Genomic DNA, 16,087 nt, shown 5'->3' with positions numbered 1-16,087 from the left:
AAAACATTCCTCTTAGGCAAAACGTCCATAGTGTCGTCCTTCATTCCTCATTCAGCTAGACGTTTGTCTAAATAGACTTTTGTTTAACTGTTCAAAAGTGACTAACTGTACCCTAATGCTTTCAGGACATAGAAATGAGATCTAGCATGATTATAGACCATATGGTTCAGACTTTTTTCTTCTCTTCACTTCAGTCATACATGTTTTAAATGTATCCAGCAACTCTGTATTTATTTATCTGTATGCATAACTGAAATTAGAAGCTGAAATTAATCTGAAAGTCTATGGGAACTGTGTTTTATTAATTTATTTATTTTATTGTTGTTATAAATGAAAAATGTGTCTTTTATACATATACTTTATTGTGCTGTCACATATACTGGGTGATCATCACGATATCCCAGAAAAGTGTATAAATTTCTTTTACAACCTTTTCTACTATTTTGAGTCTATAACATTTTTAAAGAAATTTTATTTGTTTTGCAGATAATAATAATAATAATAAGAGGAGAATATAAAAGTATAATTAAACAAATTTTTAAATGCAACACTGCTGTTTTACTGGCAGTTTGTTAGCAAACGTGTGTAGTGTGATATCTGTTGTGTATCATAGAAATGTCTTCAGATATGGTGATGCAATATTTTTGTCATATCACCCACTCCTAATATACCCAACACACAGTATATTTAGAGCTAAGTCTGTAGCAGATCTCTGCAGGGTTTATTGGTTTAGTAGCCTGTAACGAGGTGATCTGAAGTTGTTGGTCAGTGCTGGAAAAAAAGACAATTGAATTTCTTTCCCAATTTCCAGATTAATGTTTTTTTTGTTTGCTTGTTTGTTTTAAATCCTCTTTTGCTTGTTAGTGTTTCCATGGGTTTCATTTAGTTTTAATGGGTTTCATTCAAATGATTTCTTTAGTTATTTTCTAGATATGCGTGTGTGTGTTTGTGTGTGTATGTGTGTGTATGTATGTATGTATGTATGTATGTATGTATGTATGTATGTATGTGTGTATATATATATATATATATATATATATATATATATATATATATATATATATATATATATATATATATATATATATATATATATATATATATATATAAAATGGCATGCTATTTGTAATCATTGTGTATCTTTTCTATTTCCCATTTCTTCTTGTAGACCAGCGGCTGCCAGGGAAACCAGTTTCATTGAAAAAATGAAGAAAACTGTAAGCATATGTCCTCTATATATTTCTCTTTTCTTTATACAGCATGGTAGCACTTAACATTTATGCTGGTTTTGTGTCAAGCCTACAAAGGGAAAAGTGCATAGTGTATTGTGTGTCCTGTAGTTATGTTTGGTCTGATATTTCTTAAAAGTTCATTTACATCTTATGCAGACACTACAAACGCAAATGGCGGTGTTGTATTAGAAACAGGATCAGGTTGGACAAGTAACTCTTCAGTGTGCTGCCAAGTCCATATTTTGATTGCCCAGTATCTTGACGGCCTAACAGAAAAGTGTTAGCTAACATAGTGTAATAACCCATGCGCAGGTAGTTAGCTAGTTAAGTACATTAATACACACAAAGAGTAACAGATTTGTATATGAATTCACAGGGAGAGGACTGATTCATGCTGCCATGGTCTTTATCCTCTCCTGATAAAGTTTCTAATGTAGCACATTGTGCCCTATATTATGATGAGTTCTTCTTTCGTTGCATCACAGATAAAAAATCCTTTTTGAGCCTGGTTAGCATCTTTACTAAAAGATAAATGAGGCCCATCTAGCAGTTAAAATATGAAGCAAAAGTAAAGATGTGTGTAAATGTTTATGCAAGCTAAAAGTTTCCACCAGATTTACAGACGTTTCATAATATGTCATTTTAGTAGTAATAATAATAATAATAATAATAATAATAATAATAATAATAAGCGAGTGTCAAATCAGCCTTCAGCTGAGGCATTTGTTTATGGCTTATGGCCATGCCCAGACAGACAAACTCATCCTCTGTTTACAAAGTGGCAATTCTTTTCTTATAATAGAATGATTTGTTTTATTTGTCTTAATTTATCGGTTTGTGTTAGGTCACTTTCTTAATTTTTCATATTCTTTAATCAGTGCCAATAATATAAAACGACTGGTTTTCACTTCTATACATCACATTGGATAAGTGCATCTGCTAAATGCTGTAAATGTAATAAAAATAAGCTATTTATACACAACAGTATATTTCCTATAGACAAGTGCAGTAATCCATGCTAATGATATGATTCGAAATCAATCAATTCCAGGTTTACACACACTCAGGAGCACGAATAGAATACAAACTATTTTCCACACTTACAGGATTTACACAAATTTCTTGTGCAAAAGATTTACACATAAATCTGTTTGTATCCAGTTTGATAAATGAGGCCCGTTGTGCTAGTTGTATGGCGGCTTTGTGCTACACATTTCTTTGCTCGGTTTCGTAAATGTTTCCACATACATGGGTATTCCTGATTTTATAAACAGATCGTCTGTCATCCGTGCATGCAAATTAATTCGCCAAGTGAAAAGCGTAGTACCGTCAGCCAGACCACGCTCCGTCGATGTGTGTAGTGCAGCAGGCAGTGGGATTCAGGAAAATGCTGTAGTTACATCATGAAGTGTGAAGCGCATTTTGTTTAAGCTCATACAAAATGAAATGTAGGTTTATTTTCTTTCAACAGGCAACTACAAATATATATATATATATATATATATATATATATATATATATATATATATATACCTGGACAAGAAGTCTAGGGTGCCTGGGCTTTTGATTTGATGGTCAATGTTGAATATTGTATTTTAAATTTCTTGCTGTCCTTATTAAGTGAACCATGTTGGAGTGACTGTATTCTTGTCTATGATCACCAGGGCAAGAACATAGTGGTGTTCTACGGCTCACAAACTGGAACAGCTGAAGAATTTGCCAACAGGCTGTCTAAAGATGCCCACCGTTATGGCATGAAGGGCATGGCAGCAGATCCAGAGGAATATGATATGGTAATGTCTCAGTACTTTCATTTATCAGTGATGTGTATTATTTTAATGCTGCTATGGCGCATTAAAAAAAAAAATTCTCATTTCTCACTTAGTGCAGTATATTTAGATGCTGTTCTCTCTCTCCCTCTCCCTCCCTCACCCTCCCCCCTCTTCCAGAATGAACTTTCTCGTTTAAAAGAAATCAACAACTCTTTGGCCATCTTTTGCATGGCCACATACGGGGAAGGAGACCCTACAGATAACGCCCAGGATTTCTATGACTTACTACAGGAGGGAGATCTTGACCTGGATGGAGTTAATTTCACGGCAAGTTTCTCAGACTGATTTCTTTTCTATCTTTTTTATTTTATTTATTTATTTATTTTTTTGCACTTTCTGTGGTCTCACAAAGTGTGAAATCTTTTTGTTTCCGTACGGTTTGTTTGATTGTTAAATATCACTTGATAGCCCATGTTTAACCCCATTGTATCACAATTCACACCATTTTGGAATTTGGGTATGACCATGAATTGCGAGACAGAAAGAAGAAAAGCAGTTAGGATACAACCAGCCATAACTCCGTGACCTTCGGTAACTCATTGCTCAAACAGAGTGTGAGTAATTGGTTTGCTCCGATGTTGAGTCACACTGTTCTGATTTGGAGAAGCTGAGAGAAAACAATTTATTGCACTTAACACTCTTGTAAACTCAGAACAAAAAATGCGGATGAGTATTGAGCAAAAATGGGAAGTTAATTTCCTCTTGTAGTCATTTTATGTCAGTTTCATAAGCTGACAGGAAACCACGTACTGCACGTAGCTTTATGATTATGGAAAGTATGGGCAAAGTTGGATGACTAAGCAGATTTTGTTTTCTGAGGAAGAGCTAGGTGACTAAGCAGACTCTGTGTCTGAGCAAGTACAATGAGTGTGCTGTATTGGAGTGTAGTGACTTTGCAAATGTACACTTCTGCTGACAAATGTGTATGCCAGCACAATGGCGAAAGCGCCCTTGTCATGGGACACAGTAACACGTGAATGGGAAGGTGAGCACGTCACCCTTGCTCAGCGTTGGCTGGCTGCCCAATGACCCGATCGTTCTTTGAGCATTAATGCCGGCACCGTCTACAAAGGTTACGGTGTGTCACAAACAGGAACGCAGTAATAAAACAGCAGCTGTTGCTTTGTCTGAGTGTTTCATTTTGCTTTGAGACAGCTTGGCATTACACACCAGATTAAAGACGAACTAGAATGCATTAGCATCCAGAGATGAGCAGCGCTCATTGAAGTCAGATTAAAAAGGGTTTTGCCTGGGTGTCTAACACACTCGCCTTGTTCTGCTGAACTTCAAAACAGGCCTTGAACTGGAATGACAGTCGTCTGAGCAATCCTGTCTGCTCCTCCCCTGTGAGCGCATGCCTTTATCTGCTTTTAACTGGAAAAAGAAAATGAATTATCATTCATTGGACTTCATGGAATCTACTATTTTTCCTGTTTAACTGATCACTGCTTAATGTTTAGTTAGGGATTTTTAGGCTGATAATGGTTCGCTGCTGATACTACTGATTTCCAAGCATGATTTGTTTAAGCAGTTTATTTTCTCACACACACACACACACACACACACACACACACACACACACACACACACACACACGAAAAAAAAACGTTTAATGTTTATGCATTATTCTCACCTGGATACTGCAGATTTGTATCTAAGAGCTGCTGCTGTAATCATAAAGACATGCTGATAGCAAACATCCTTTCATTGCATTTAGTGCTGTTTGTCTTTACAGTATACAATTGTAGAACAGTAATGATTTATAATCGCATTATCCGGTGTTCACCCAGATTAGGATGGGTTCCTCTCAAGGATTCTTCCTCCTGTCGTCTCAGTGAATTGGTCTTTGCGTGTGTCGCTTCTGGCGCTTGTTCAGTGGGGATCTAAATGAAAGGTCGGCAAAACCGACCAATCGGCAGCGATAACCGCTTGCTGGAACGATCAGTCATCAACAAAATTCCACATCGATTATTTTTTTTCCCCATTTGCGTCCGTTGCGGGGGTGGCTGAGAAGGGTCCGCTGTCATTATACGGTACGAGATGCAAATTAAAGAGATAACATTGAGATAACGTGTTATTTGATGTGGTTTTTTTTTATAAATTTTGTATGTCTCTATTTTAGGGCTGGATTATATGACATAAAATCAAAAATTAATTGAACATTTTATCTCGATTACGATTAATGAATGATTATTTTGGCTGGGGGGGGTTCCCCCTCATAGTTTACTAACAAGGTTTGTACTGTAAATATGCTCAACTATTAAAGGTGGGATGTTTTTTTCCAATCAAATTTTTTTCTAAGCATGCTTTTCTTATCTTATTTTAAAATAATTGACGGAAACACAAACTATTGAACTACTATAAACTATATAACACAAACTATTAAATTATATAAACTATCATCCTACTTGATCAGAGATCAGATGTGGCTGCAAAGTGCAGACTTCAGTGCAGCAGCTACCTTTTTATGACGTTTTGTACATGTTGGCCAGCGCAGGTTGGGAAAAATATGGTTGCAATGGCATAGTGTATGTTCTGTGGAGAGTTTTACCCACTGCGCTCCACTGTTCATATTGTGTTCACTGCTCCACTTTTCATATTGTGTATTGCATTTTTTACATGCTTGTGTTATCGACACCTGCTTTGTGGAGGCACTTCTTGCTTGGCGCTTATCACACTCCCCTTTTTTTGAGCCATACACTGTTCATATTCGGTAATGTGATTGTGCTCCGAGTGTTGAAACAGATTGGTGGTATTACCTTTGGTCACTGAAACTGTTTTTCTGCAATGTTTACATTTAACGTCATTTTGTTCAGTGTCTTCTTTACTGAAGCCAAAATGCGTCCAAATGAGGAACACACCGTTTTTTCTTTGGTACAAGCTGCTCCAGTTGCTCAGTTGACTTTGTGTTTGAGTTCGCCTCCATGTTGCTTCCGTGCCGCCAACTGGATGGGGCGGAGTCACGTGACTACACACGTGATAGTATTTCCTTAAAGGAATTATATATATATATATATATATATATATATATGTATGTATATATGTATGTATATATGTATGTATATATGTATGTATATATATGTATGTATATATATGTATGTATATATATGTATGTATATATATATATATATATATGTATATATATATATGTATATATATATATATATATATATATATATATATACATACATATATATATATATATATATGTATGTATATATGTATGTATGTATATATATATATATATATATATGTATGTATATATGTATATATATATATATATATATATATATATATATATGTATGTGTATATATATATATATATATATATATATATATGTATGTATATATATATATAAAATATTTTTATTTTTTTTTTTATTTTTTTTCATTTAAATTTAAAATCAATTTAAAATTTTCATGATGTAGTCAGTACTGTTTGTTTTTTGTAACAAACAGTGCTGATGGTTGATTAATCGATTATCAGCAGGTACTGCTCAACTTAGTTATCATTATGGGTAAAATCCACTATTGGCCAAGCTCTGATCTAAATCTACATCTGTTTTGTGAAATGACAAATTAACATTCCGAAATGAAGTGAAAGCCAGTAACCTGACATTGACTTTGTTTCTGTTGACAGAAGAAGTGCAATGTCTTCTCTGTGTCAGATTATACTTTTAAGATCCTGTAACGATAGACTTAAATTATTCAGCTGATGCTTACATCAACAATCAGAACGATCTGGGTACATAAACAGAAATCCTATGCCATCCTCCTATTGGTGGCTTTTAGATGAGTGTCATAGTATTTTAAAATTTTATTTATTTATTTATTATTTATTTTGATCGACTATCTTTGGTCACAATGGGACTAAAACATCTGCTGGTGAGTCTAATATGAAGATTTCAGAAGCTGTACATGACAATACAAGTACAAAAAAAACAACTAATTCCAGTTATTAAATTGACCTTTTGTCTCTAAAGGTGTTTGCACTTGGCAATAAAACATATGAGCATTACAATGCCATGGGCAAGTATGTGGACAAGAGGTTAGCCGAGCTCGGGGCCCAGAGGATCTTTGACCTTGGCATGGGAGACGACGATGGCAAGTGAGTCAGAGACTTTTAAATAGCGATCAGTCATGTGCTGGGATTCACGATGATCTAACCATGTAACCATAAGAGTTTTCTCTCCTGCAATGACTGTGTCTCTGAAATGTGTTTTGACCCCCCCCCCCCCCCCCCCCCACACACACACACACACACACACACAGCCTTGAGGAGGACTTTGTGTCATGGAGAGAGCAGTTCTGGCCAGCTGTGTGTGAACACTTCGGAGTCGAGCCTACTGGCGAAGAGTCTAGGTATTTCCCCATGACTGTAATCATGATTTTGTCTTTTTCTGTCCAGAATCTGACCATTTCTTTAAAATATTACTGATGTGATATGGAGGAAGAGGCGGGGCTTTCGGGGTGTCAAATAATATATCAGTTAATAGGAGTTCATCATCTGTCTATCATTTCAGATTCATATGTTGATTGGCTCATCTGCTTTTATTATGGGGGGAAAAGACTGCTTATTGAGTGATAACTCGTTCTAGGCTACTCCAATGTAAAAAATAATAATAATAATAATAAACATGAAGTGGCAGTTATCATGCAGTCGTTGAAATATTTATCTTGGTATTTTTAGTCTCACCCCTCACCAGTACCTCCTGTGCAATTCCTTCTCACAGTCTGAATGCCTCTGCTACAGACAAAACGTTTTGCTGAGGAGGTTTTGTTTTTGATAGGGACTTTCGTTAGGGAATCTGGAATGTACACTTGCATTCACCATACCTTATGATGAATACAATCATAGACCGAGAAACTCTGGCTCACGTCTCACATGCAGACTTTTCTTTACCTCGCAGCATTCGACAGTATGAGCTGAAGACCCACGAAGACTTGAACATGAATAAGGTCTACACCGGTGAACTGGGACGCTTAAAGAGCTTTGAGAACCAGAAACCGTACGTAATACGTCAGCCCTCTACTTGTGTGGGGCTTTTTTATTTATTTAAATTTTTTTTGAGTGTGGTCTATGCCACCACAACAGACCATAATCTGTGATGCACTGTGATATTCAGAGAGCACTTTGTCACACCAGACACTAATCCGAGTCATTTAAAAATCACTTATTTTCTTCTACAGGCCATTTGATGCTAAGAACCCCTTCCTTGCTCCCGTCACTGCTAACCGCAAACTCAACAAAGGAGGTGACCGACACTTGATGCATTTGGAGCTGGACATCACAGGGTCTAAGATCAGGTATCTGAGTGGAAATTGCTTCTTTAATTATAATCAGGGAACAGTTTGCTAGACATTGCTGTGCTTACAGTCTAGTAATTTTATATATATATATATATATATATATATATATATATATATATATATATATATATATATATATATATATATATATAAAAACACATAACAGATATGAGGTAAAGACCTTTCTTTTAGATACCACGTGATTAAATATGCTTCTATGTTGACTTAATGTTTTATTATACACCTTTGCCATATATTATGATGTAATAACAAAGGTACAGCTAACACTTTGTTATAATTAACTCATGAGGTCAAAACGATAAGGCCAGAATGTACTTTGAATGACTTATAGCTGATCCTGTTGACTTTACACACTGAATATGTATGTACACTTAAGAAAAATTGAGATTAAGCCAGAGCAATTGTTGTTCGTTTAACCAGGTACGAGTCAGGAGACCACGTGGCTGTGTATCCCACCAATGACTCCAGCATTGTGAATAGACTGGGAGAAGTCCTTGGCGTAGACCTTGATACCATTATCTCCCTGAACAACCTTGACGGTACGACCCTGACATTGACAGGCGTGACTCATTTGTCTGTATAAATGTCTCGGAGCTGTTTTATTGACCATGGTGCTTCATTCAGAAAATGTTTAGCCTGTTTAGATGATCCTTGGCCGCTTTGATTAATGGATTTATAGCAGCTTTTATGCATTTAAAAAATTTTGAGGAAAAAAGTAAAAAAATAAAAATTTAAGTGAGCGTTTCATGGACAGAATATATTTAGTAGGAAATACAAAAGAAACTCAAACATAGGGTTAGTAATTAAAATAAAGACAGAAATGAATAGAATAACAAAAGTGTTGCACTAATTAGATATATAAAAATACTGATGTATTGGTGAATATTTATGGATGCAAAAAAGACACCTAAAGATGTGACCATTTAAAGCTATTGAATTCTATTTAAGAACATTTTAAAACTACTGAACTGATAGCATAGAAATATATCATTTTGTAAAAGCCACACATTTGTATTTGTTTTGAATTATCCTCCTTGAAATTCATGGTGTGTAATTTATTTCATTCTTCAGAGTACCACATTGTAAAATTCACAGTTTTTGAATATTTGAAAACTGAATTATTGAATCTGAATTTGTAACCACTGAAAAAAACATTTCAATTTAGATGCTTGAATTTAATTTTATTTATTTATTTACTTTTTTTTTGAGGACATGAATTTGACCCTTTGAACAATACAATAAACTACTTTGAATTTCAAATAAATTCATTCACAGCAAACAAATGCAGACATGCGGTTTTTAAAACAATATATTTCAATGCTTTGAATTCACTCATGTTTAAATTCCATTATAATGAGCTTTTAATATTCATATCTTTAGGTGTCTTTTTTTTTTTTTTTTTTTGCTCCCATAAATATTAAAGTGACATATTCTTCAGGTTTGTGGAGCCTAGAAACAAAACTTGGCTCTTGGTAGTTTTTTTTTAGGTGAAATCAACACGGTTAAGTAGTGATTTATCTTTTGTTTTTGTTTTTTTGTTTTGTATTGTTTTTTTCCTTTTTCAGAGGAGTCCAATAAGAAACACCCATTCCCATGCCCCACCACTTATCGTACAGCTCTAACACATTACCTGGACATCACCAACCCGCCACGCACCAACGTTCTCTATGAGCTTGCCCAGTATGCCTCTGACCCCAAAGACCAGGAGAACATGCGCAAAATGGCATCCTCTTCAGCTGAGGGCAAGGCATGTTTCTATTTTGGTGATTTTAAAGTACCCTCTTTTGCCCACCAACCCGGTGAATTTGAGTCCAGTTGTAACGTCTAGGTTTATATCAAAGCTAAAGTAAAGATTTAAATGATAAGTAATATAACTTCAACCTGACTTAAAACTTGTATTAGTTGCTAGTAGGTGAACGCCCACCATAAGAAGTTCATTAACATGGCTGTTCAAGCTTAGTGATGAGAAGACCTTGCCAGAAAACAAAATGTCACAGTGGAATACATGCATGTAATGCGACATAAAATGGTGGGACAAGTAGTAAGCTATGAATTTAGCTAGCACAATAAAATGGTGGAACAAGCTATGATAAGCTATAAAGTTATCTAGGTTTGTAGCAGCAGTAGCAAATGCAAAAGGATTTGATCAAATCGCTATAGCACAATTTCATTAAGACTCGATTACACCAGTTATTTGTAACTATGCACTAAATGCTCTTTGTATTTCTGTTCTTTTACTTTTGCAAAGAGAGATTGTGTTTCACTTAATTAGTATTAAAAAAAATCATTACATCCAGTCAGTTTACTGTCGTTACAGTCTATTCATTGCATTATTCACATTTCCCTTTTCTTTATCAGGCACTGTACCAGAGCTGGGTCTTGGATGCATGTCGGAATATTTTGGCCATCCTGGAAGACCTGCCATCCCTGCGGCCACCCATTGACCACATGTGTGAGCTTCTGCCCCGCCTGCAGGCTCGTTATTACTCCATTGCGTCCTCCTCCAAGGTACATATCTACTACCTATGTCTCCTTTCGTTTATTATATTGTGTGTGTGCGTGTTGCTAAACAGCGCCCTCTTGTGACAGGTTCACCCCAACAGCATCCACATCTGCGCCGTGGTGGTTGAGTACAAGACCAAGACAAACCGCATCAACAAGGGTGTCGCTACCAACTGGCTTAAGGCCAAATTTCCCACTGACAATGGGCACAAGGCCACCGTGCCTATGTACATCCGCAAGTCCCAATTCAGGCTGCCCTTCAAGGCCAACAACCCGGTCATCATGATTGGTCCCGGCACAGGCATCGCACCATTCGTGGGTTTCATTCAGGAGCGCTCCTGGCTTAAAGAGCAAGGTAAAGCAGACACTGCAGCTGCTCCATGGCCCTTCAGACAGTGTTCAAAATCAGACACAATGTTGTGCATTACTTTATTTTACAGTTCCCTCTGAAAGTATTGGAACGGCAAGGCCAATTCTTTTGTTTTTGTTATACACCGAAGACATTTGTGTTTGAGATCAAAAGATGAATGAGACTGTAGATCAGAATTTCAGCTTCCATGTCCTGATATTTACATCTAGATGTGTTAAACAACTTGGAACATGGCACGTTTGGTGGCAGATCACCCACTTTTTAGGTGAGCAAAAGTATTGGAAACAATCGTCTTAAGGTAAATAAGATTTAATAGTTGCTTGCGATAGCTGCTTTAAGCTGGTGACCCACTGACATCACCAAACTGTTTGTGATGCTTTTCCATTCTTGTCCAGCAGCTTCTTTCAGTTGTTGTTTGTTTTGGGGGGGGGTTCTCCTGTCAGTCGTCTCTTCAAGAAGTGAAATACATGCTGAATTAGGTTATGGTCTGGTGATTGACTTGGCCAGTAAAAAAACCATCCACTTTTTTTCCCTGATAAAGTTCTTTGTTGAGTTGGCAGTGTGTTTTGGGGAATTGTCTTGCTGCTTGATGAAGTTCCTCCCAATTAGATTGGATGCATTTTTCTGTAAGTGGCGGACAGAATGTATCTGTAGATTTCTGAATTCATTCAGCTGCTAAATTCATGAGTGACATCATCAATAAAGATCAATGAGCCTGTTCCAGAAGCAGCCATGCAAGCCCAAGCCATGATGACACTACCCCACCGTGCGTGACCGATGAGCTTGTATGTTTTGGATCATGAGCAAATCCTTTCTTTATCTACCACACTTTGGGCTTTCCATCACTTTGGTAAAGGTCAATCTTGGTTCCAGACAGAAAGTTGCACAGAAAGCCGTCTCATTGTGTGAGTACCGAATGGACGAAGAGAGATCGTTTCCACGTTTCATCTCAGCCAGCTCGGTTACATCCGGTACTCCACCGGAAGCCATTTTCGCTATTGGCCATAACTGTGTGAAGATGGCGTAGGAGGGTATGACGTATTACACTCGCTGTTTCCAAGAGCTTCCTTCCACAGATTACCGTGAACGGCGTTAATCGTATTGTGAGGCAGTCAGCTGTTACACCCAACAGTAAGTAACTCAAATGATGTATTTCGAGTTAAATCGACAACTTTGAGGGTGAGAATTCTCATGCTATATCCGACTAATGAATCTAGCCAAGTCTCCGCCTCTGACCTGTCTTTGCATTATTTGTATTTATTTATCTAATTAAAATGTACTTTATACAATAAATAATCTGCACTTGCATCAACTTCCTCCTCCAGTCCATGACAACTTGAGTACATGGTTCACTGTAATAGTACCTTTTGAGTATGGTTAAATCATAGTACTTTTACTTGAGCTTTTTTTGTTTTAATAAAACTCTACCCTTCATTACATTTAATTTTAATCACTGTTGCATAGTAAAAAATATATATAAAAATTCACTTAAAGATGGAAGACCGTAAGAGCTGAAATTTGAACTATGCAAGAGTTTTGCCGCTAGTACGCCTCGCTACAGGGATGCGCTATGCAGGTCTGGCCAAGTATTCATTCAAACACAGGCAGTTATGTCTTAAGTGAATGTAAACAGTTAGCGAAAATTGGAAGTGTAACTCTACTCTGTACTGTCTCTCTCTCTCTTGTGCATCCATAAAATAATGCATAAATACTATAAAAAGCATTTTTTTATATATATATATATATATATATATATATATATATATATATATATTGTTTTATAGTATTTATGCATTATTTTTATGGATGCACAAAAAGCACTGAATTAGGACTACAGTTCTAAATTAAAAATATATATTCCTGTGTGTGTGTGTGTGTTGGGTTCTTTTCTGTTTTGGATAAACAGTTGTGTAAAGTTTTAGTCTGAAGTAACACTCAGTTTGTGGATTTTATTTCAGATAAACAAAGAAAATGGTACTGAAAGTTTGCCCCGCCCTATCCGATTAATCAAAAAAAAAAAAAAACCTGCCAACTAATACACCATGAAAATAGATAGTTAATTGCAGCCCTAGTTCCTATATTTTTTGCTCTGAAAAAACAAGTGGGTTCAAATAAAAGGTGCCATGTTCTAAGTTGTTTATCACATCTAGATGTAAATATCGGAAAATGAAAAAGGAAATTCTGATCAGTTGTCTTTTGTTCATCTTTTGATCTCAAACCCAAATGTCTTCATTGTATTGTAAAAACAAAAGAATTGGCCTTCCTGTTCCAATCATTTTTGGAGGAGACTGTACATTACTGTAATTGTATTCTACTTCAACTAATTAACTGGTTGAATAGATGGTATTGTGGTACAGAAATTTGATAAATCTAAAATAAGCAATTCTACACCAAGCATCATGATTAGCTTCTGAGTTGAATTTACTGCAGGAGTGGACAAGTCCCTTGCCTGGTTGCCAAGCAGTTTTGTCTCCAGGCTATTAGTTTTCTTATTCATAGTTGCAGACAAGTAGGTTCATCAACCAGAAGGGGGGGGGGGGATCAATTAGATTTCCAGGCAAACAAAACTTGAGACTAGATAAGTAAACTGGAGCTTTTACTTGCCTGTGATCTAACTAATAATTTTTTTTTCCCCAACCTCTGAACTGTATTTATTAAGAACACTGTGCCATAGAATGTGTCTGGGATTGTGTAAGGTTGGTGGTATACTTGAAACGATAGAAAAGCCAAGCAGACTTAACGTAACATTAGTGTTGTCAGATTGGCGTACTTTTGAGTTGCAGCCATAGGAAAATTTGTATTTTTAAATACCCTATCAATCAAATGTATTACATAATAATCCTTTTTAATTATTACAATGCAGTTTGCAATAATAGTTTTGCTGTAAGATGTTATCAAAATTTGAAGGGGATTATTTTAGTTTTTGGGCTTGTTCGGTCTGCATTTCATACAAGATCTGGCAACCCTGTTAAACTGAACAAATGAAAAACAGCAACTTTGGCAGAGAGTTGAGGCTCAAATGCAGCAGTGGGACCTCCTGGTAGTCGAGTTATTTTGTGAAGCAAAAAACTGATTAAAGAAGGTGGTGGCAAACCACGGACCTGGGAATTAAACTGTCACTCCATGCAGTTATGCAAGCAACCGTGTGATATTTAGTACAATCACAGACCGAAAGGTGGTTGGGAGTTGATTGTAAGCATGCATGCACTGAGGTATGAACAGAACATTCACATCTTACATCTTTTACAACAAACGTCTTTTACGGTTTGACGCATACCACCAGCTTCATAATGCACAGTATCATTCCCTTTTGCTTTTCCTGTCATTCCTTCAGCAGTCTGTGAACCAGTGTTTCATAGTACAACTTGTATGAATTTACATTTACATTTACTCTCAGGTAAGGACGTGGGCGAGACTGTTATGTACTTCGGCTGCCGTCATAAAGCCGAAGACTTCTTGTACCAGGAGGAGCTGGAAGCGTTTGAGAAGGCAGGAGCACTGACGCAGCTCAATGTGGCCTTCTCCAGGGACCAGGAGCACAAGGTACAGCAATTATTCCCCCCCCACTTATCCCAGCATGGCAGGAAGGAAACATAAGAGCACAGTGTCAGCCATTGTACTGCACTTCTGAAACAAATTAAGGTTACACTGTATCTCTGAATGGAAGTCTATTTCCAGGGATTTAAACTCTCAACCATCAGGCTGTTAAGCTTTTGGTTATGTTTCTGAATTACTAGAAACTGTAACATTTAGAAATGTTTTTGCATCTCATGATATTTTTTTTGTGGTTTTTTTGTTCCTTTGGGGGTTTTTTTTGCATAAAACTTGTAGGTATATGTGCAGCACCTCCTGAAGAAGAACAAGGAAGATGTCTGGCGTCAGATACATAAAGAAAATGCGCACATTTACATCTGCGGGTGAGTGGCCAGGAAAAGCGAACACATGGCACACACAAAGTCTCCACGAGGAAATTTTCTCACCATATTCCTCGTCCCTCTCTGCTCAACACAAGTAGGTGTTTATGATATTTCTAGGAGTTTGGTTGTGTCAAATAAGTATAGGTATAGGGGTGTTAGGGTTTGAAATTTTCACTGTATTTCATTCATTTATTTAGAATTTTCCCGTGATTTTCTCGCTAATTTAGTCTATGGTCAATTTCCACCCTCCAGTCAGGTCTCCTTTATCATACAACAGCTATCAACTTAGGAGGAAGAAGGCTAACGTGTGCTTCCTCCAAAAACACAGCCAGCCAACCACATCTTTTTTCAAACTGCTGCTCATGCTGCGTCCTGGGACAGTGTAACACAGTCAGAGGAAAGTGCTATCCACCTCCTTCTGCATGCATGAACTCCCAGATGGCCGTGATTGTCTAGTGTCTCCTGTGATTGAAAGGTTAGAGAGAGTATAGCCACCCCTCCCACCCAGACGGTGCGAATCCCGGCCATGGATGGATTTGGCATTGTCAGGATTTGAACTCGCGATCGCTGGCTTTTCTGTTGCACCACTCGGGAGCAAAAATTTTTCACAGTATGATAACCTAGTTTAAAATATCACTGTTTTACAGTATCGCAGAATTAATTGAGCATTTACAAACAAAAGCTGGTGGTGAAAATTAAAGGAGAATTGAGTATATTTTGTGCGTGTGTGTATATATATATATATATATATATATATATATATATATATATATATATATATATATATATATATATATATATATATAACAAAAACATTTCTTACATTGTCTGTATTCATCACTTTGTTGTTATTAGCTGAATAAGACGTTGGCTGTAAGGAGAGTTGGTGCGACACTGAGCCAA

At 36.6% G+C, this 16,087-nt stretch overlaps 1 protein-coding gene across 2 annotated transcripts in view; it reads left to right on the top strand.

The window, feature by feature from the left end:
* The window catches only part of porb (P450 (cytochrome) oxidoreductase b), a 34,909-nt gene that overhangs the window by 16,698 nt on the left and 2,124 nt on the right, over positions 1-16,087 (top strand). For both annotated transcript variants that reach the window (XM_017495971.3, XM_017495972.1), the window contains 13 exons: positions 1,169-1,217; positions 2,897-3,025; positions 3,182-3,331; positions 7,048-7,172; positions 7,337-7,426; positions 7,975-8,073; positions 8,255-8,371; positions 8,816-8,934; positions 9,961-10,142; positions 10,754-10,903; positions 10,985-11,252; positions 14,665-14,810; positions 15,099-15,184. In XM_017495971.3, the coding sequence (XP_017351460.1) occupies positions 1,169-1,217; positions 2,897-3,025; positions 3,182-3,331; positions 7,048-7,172; positions 7,337-7,426; positions 7,975-8,073; positions 8,255-8,371; positions 8,816-8,934; positions 9,961-10,142; positions 10,754-10,903; positions 10,985-11,252; positions 14,665-14,810; positions 15,099-15,184 (1,710 nt within the window). The remainder of the gene's footprint in view (positions 1-1,168; positions 1,218-2,896; positions 3,026-3,181; positions 3,332-7,047; positions 7,173-7,336; positions 7,427-7,974; positions 8,074-8,254; positions 8,372-8,815; positions 8,935-9,960; positions 10,143-10,753; positions 10,904-10,984; positions 11,253-14,664; positions 14,811-15,098; positions 15,185-16,087) is intronic.

This window comes from Ictalurus punctatus, chromosome 20, assembly GCF_001660625.3.
Source record: "Ictalurus punctatus breed USDA103 chromosome 20, Coco_2.0, whole genome shotgun sequence".
NCBI classification, from domain to species: domain Eukaryota; kingdom Metazoa; phylum Chordata; class Actinopteri; order Siluriformes; family Ictaluridae; genus Ictalurus; species Ictalurus punctatus.
This window is presented reverse-complemented; position numbering and strand designations above follow the sequence as displayed.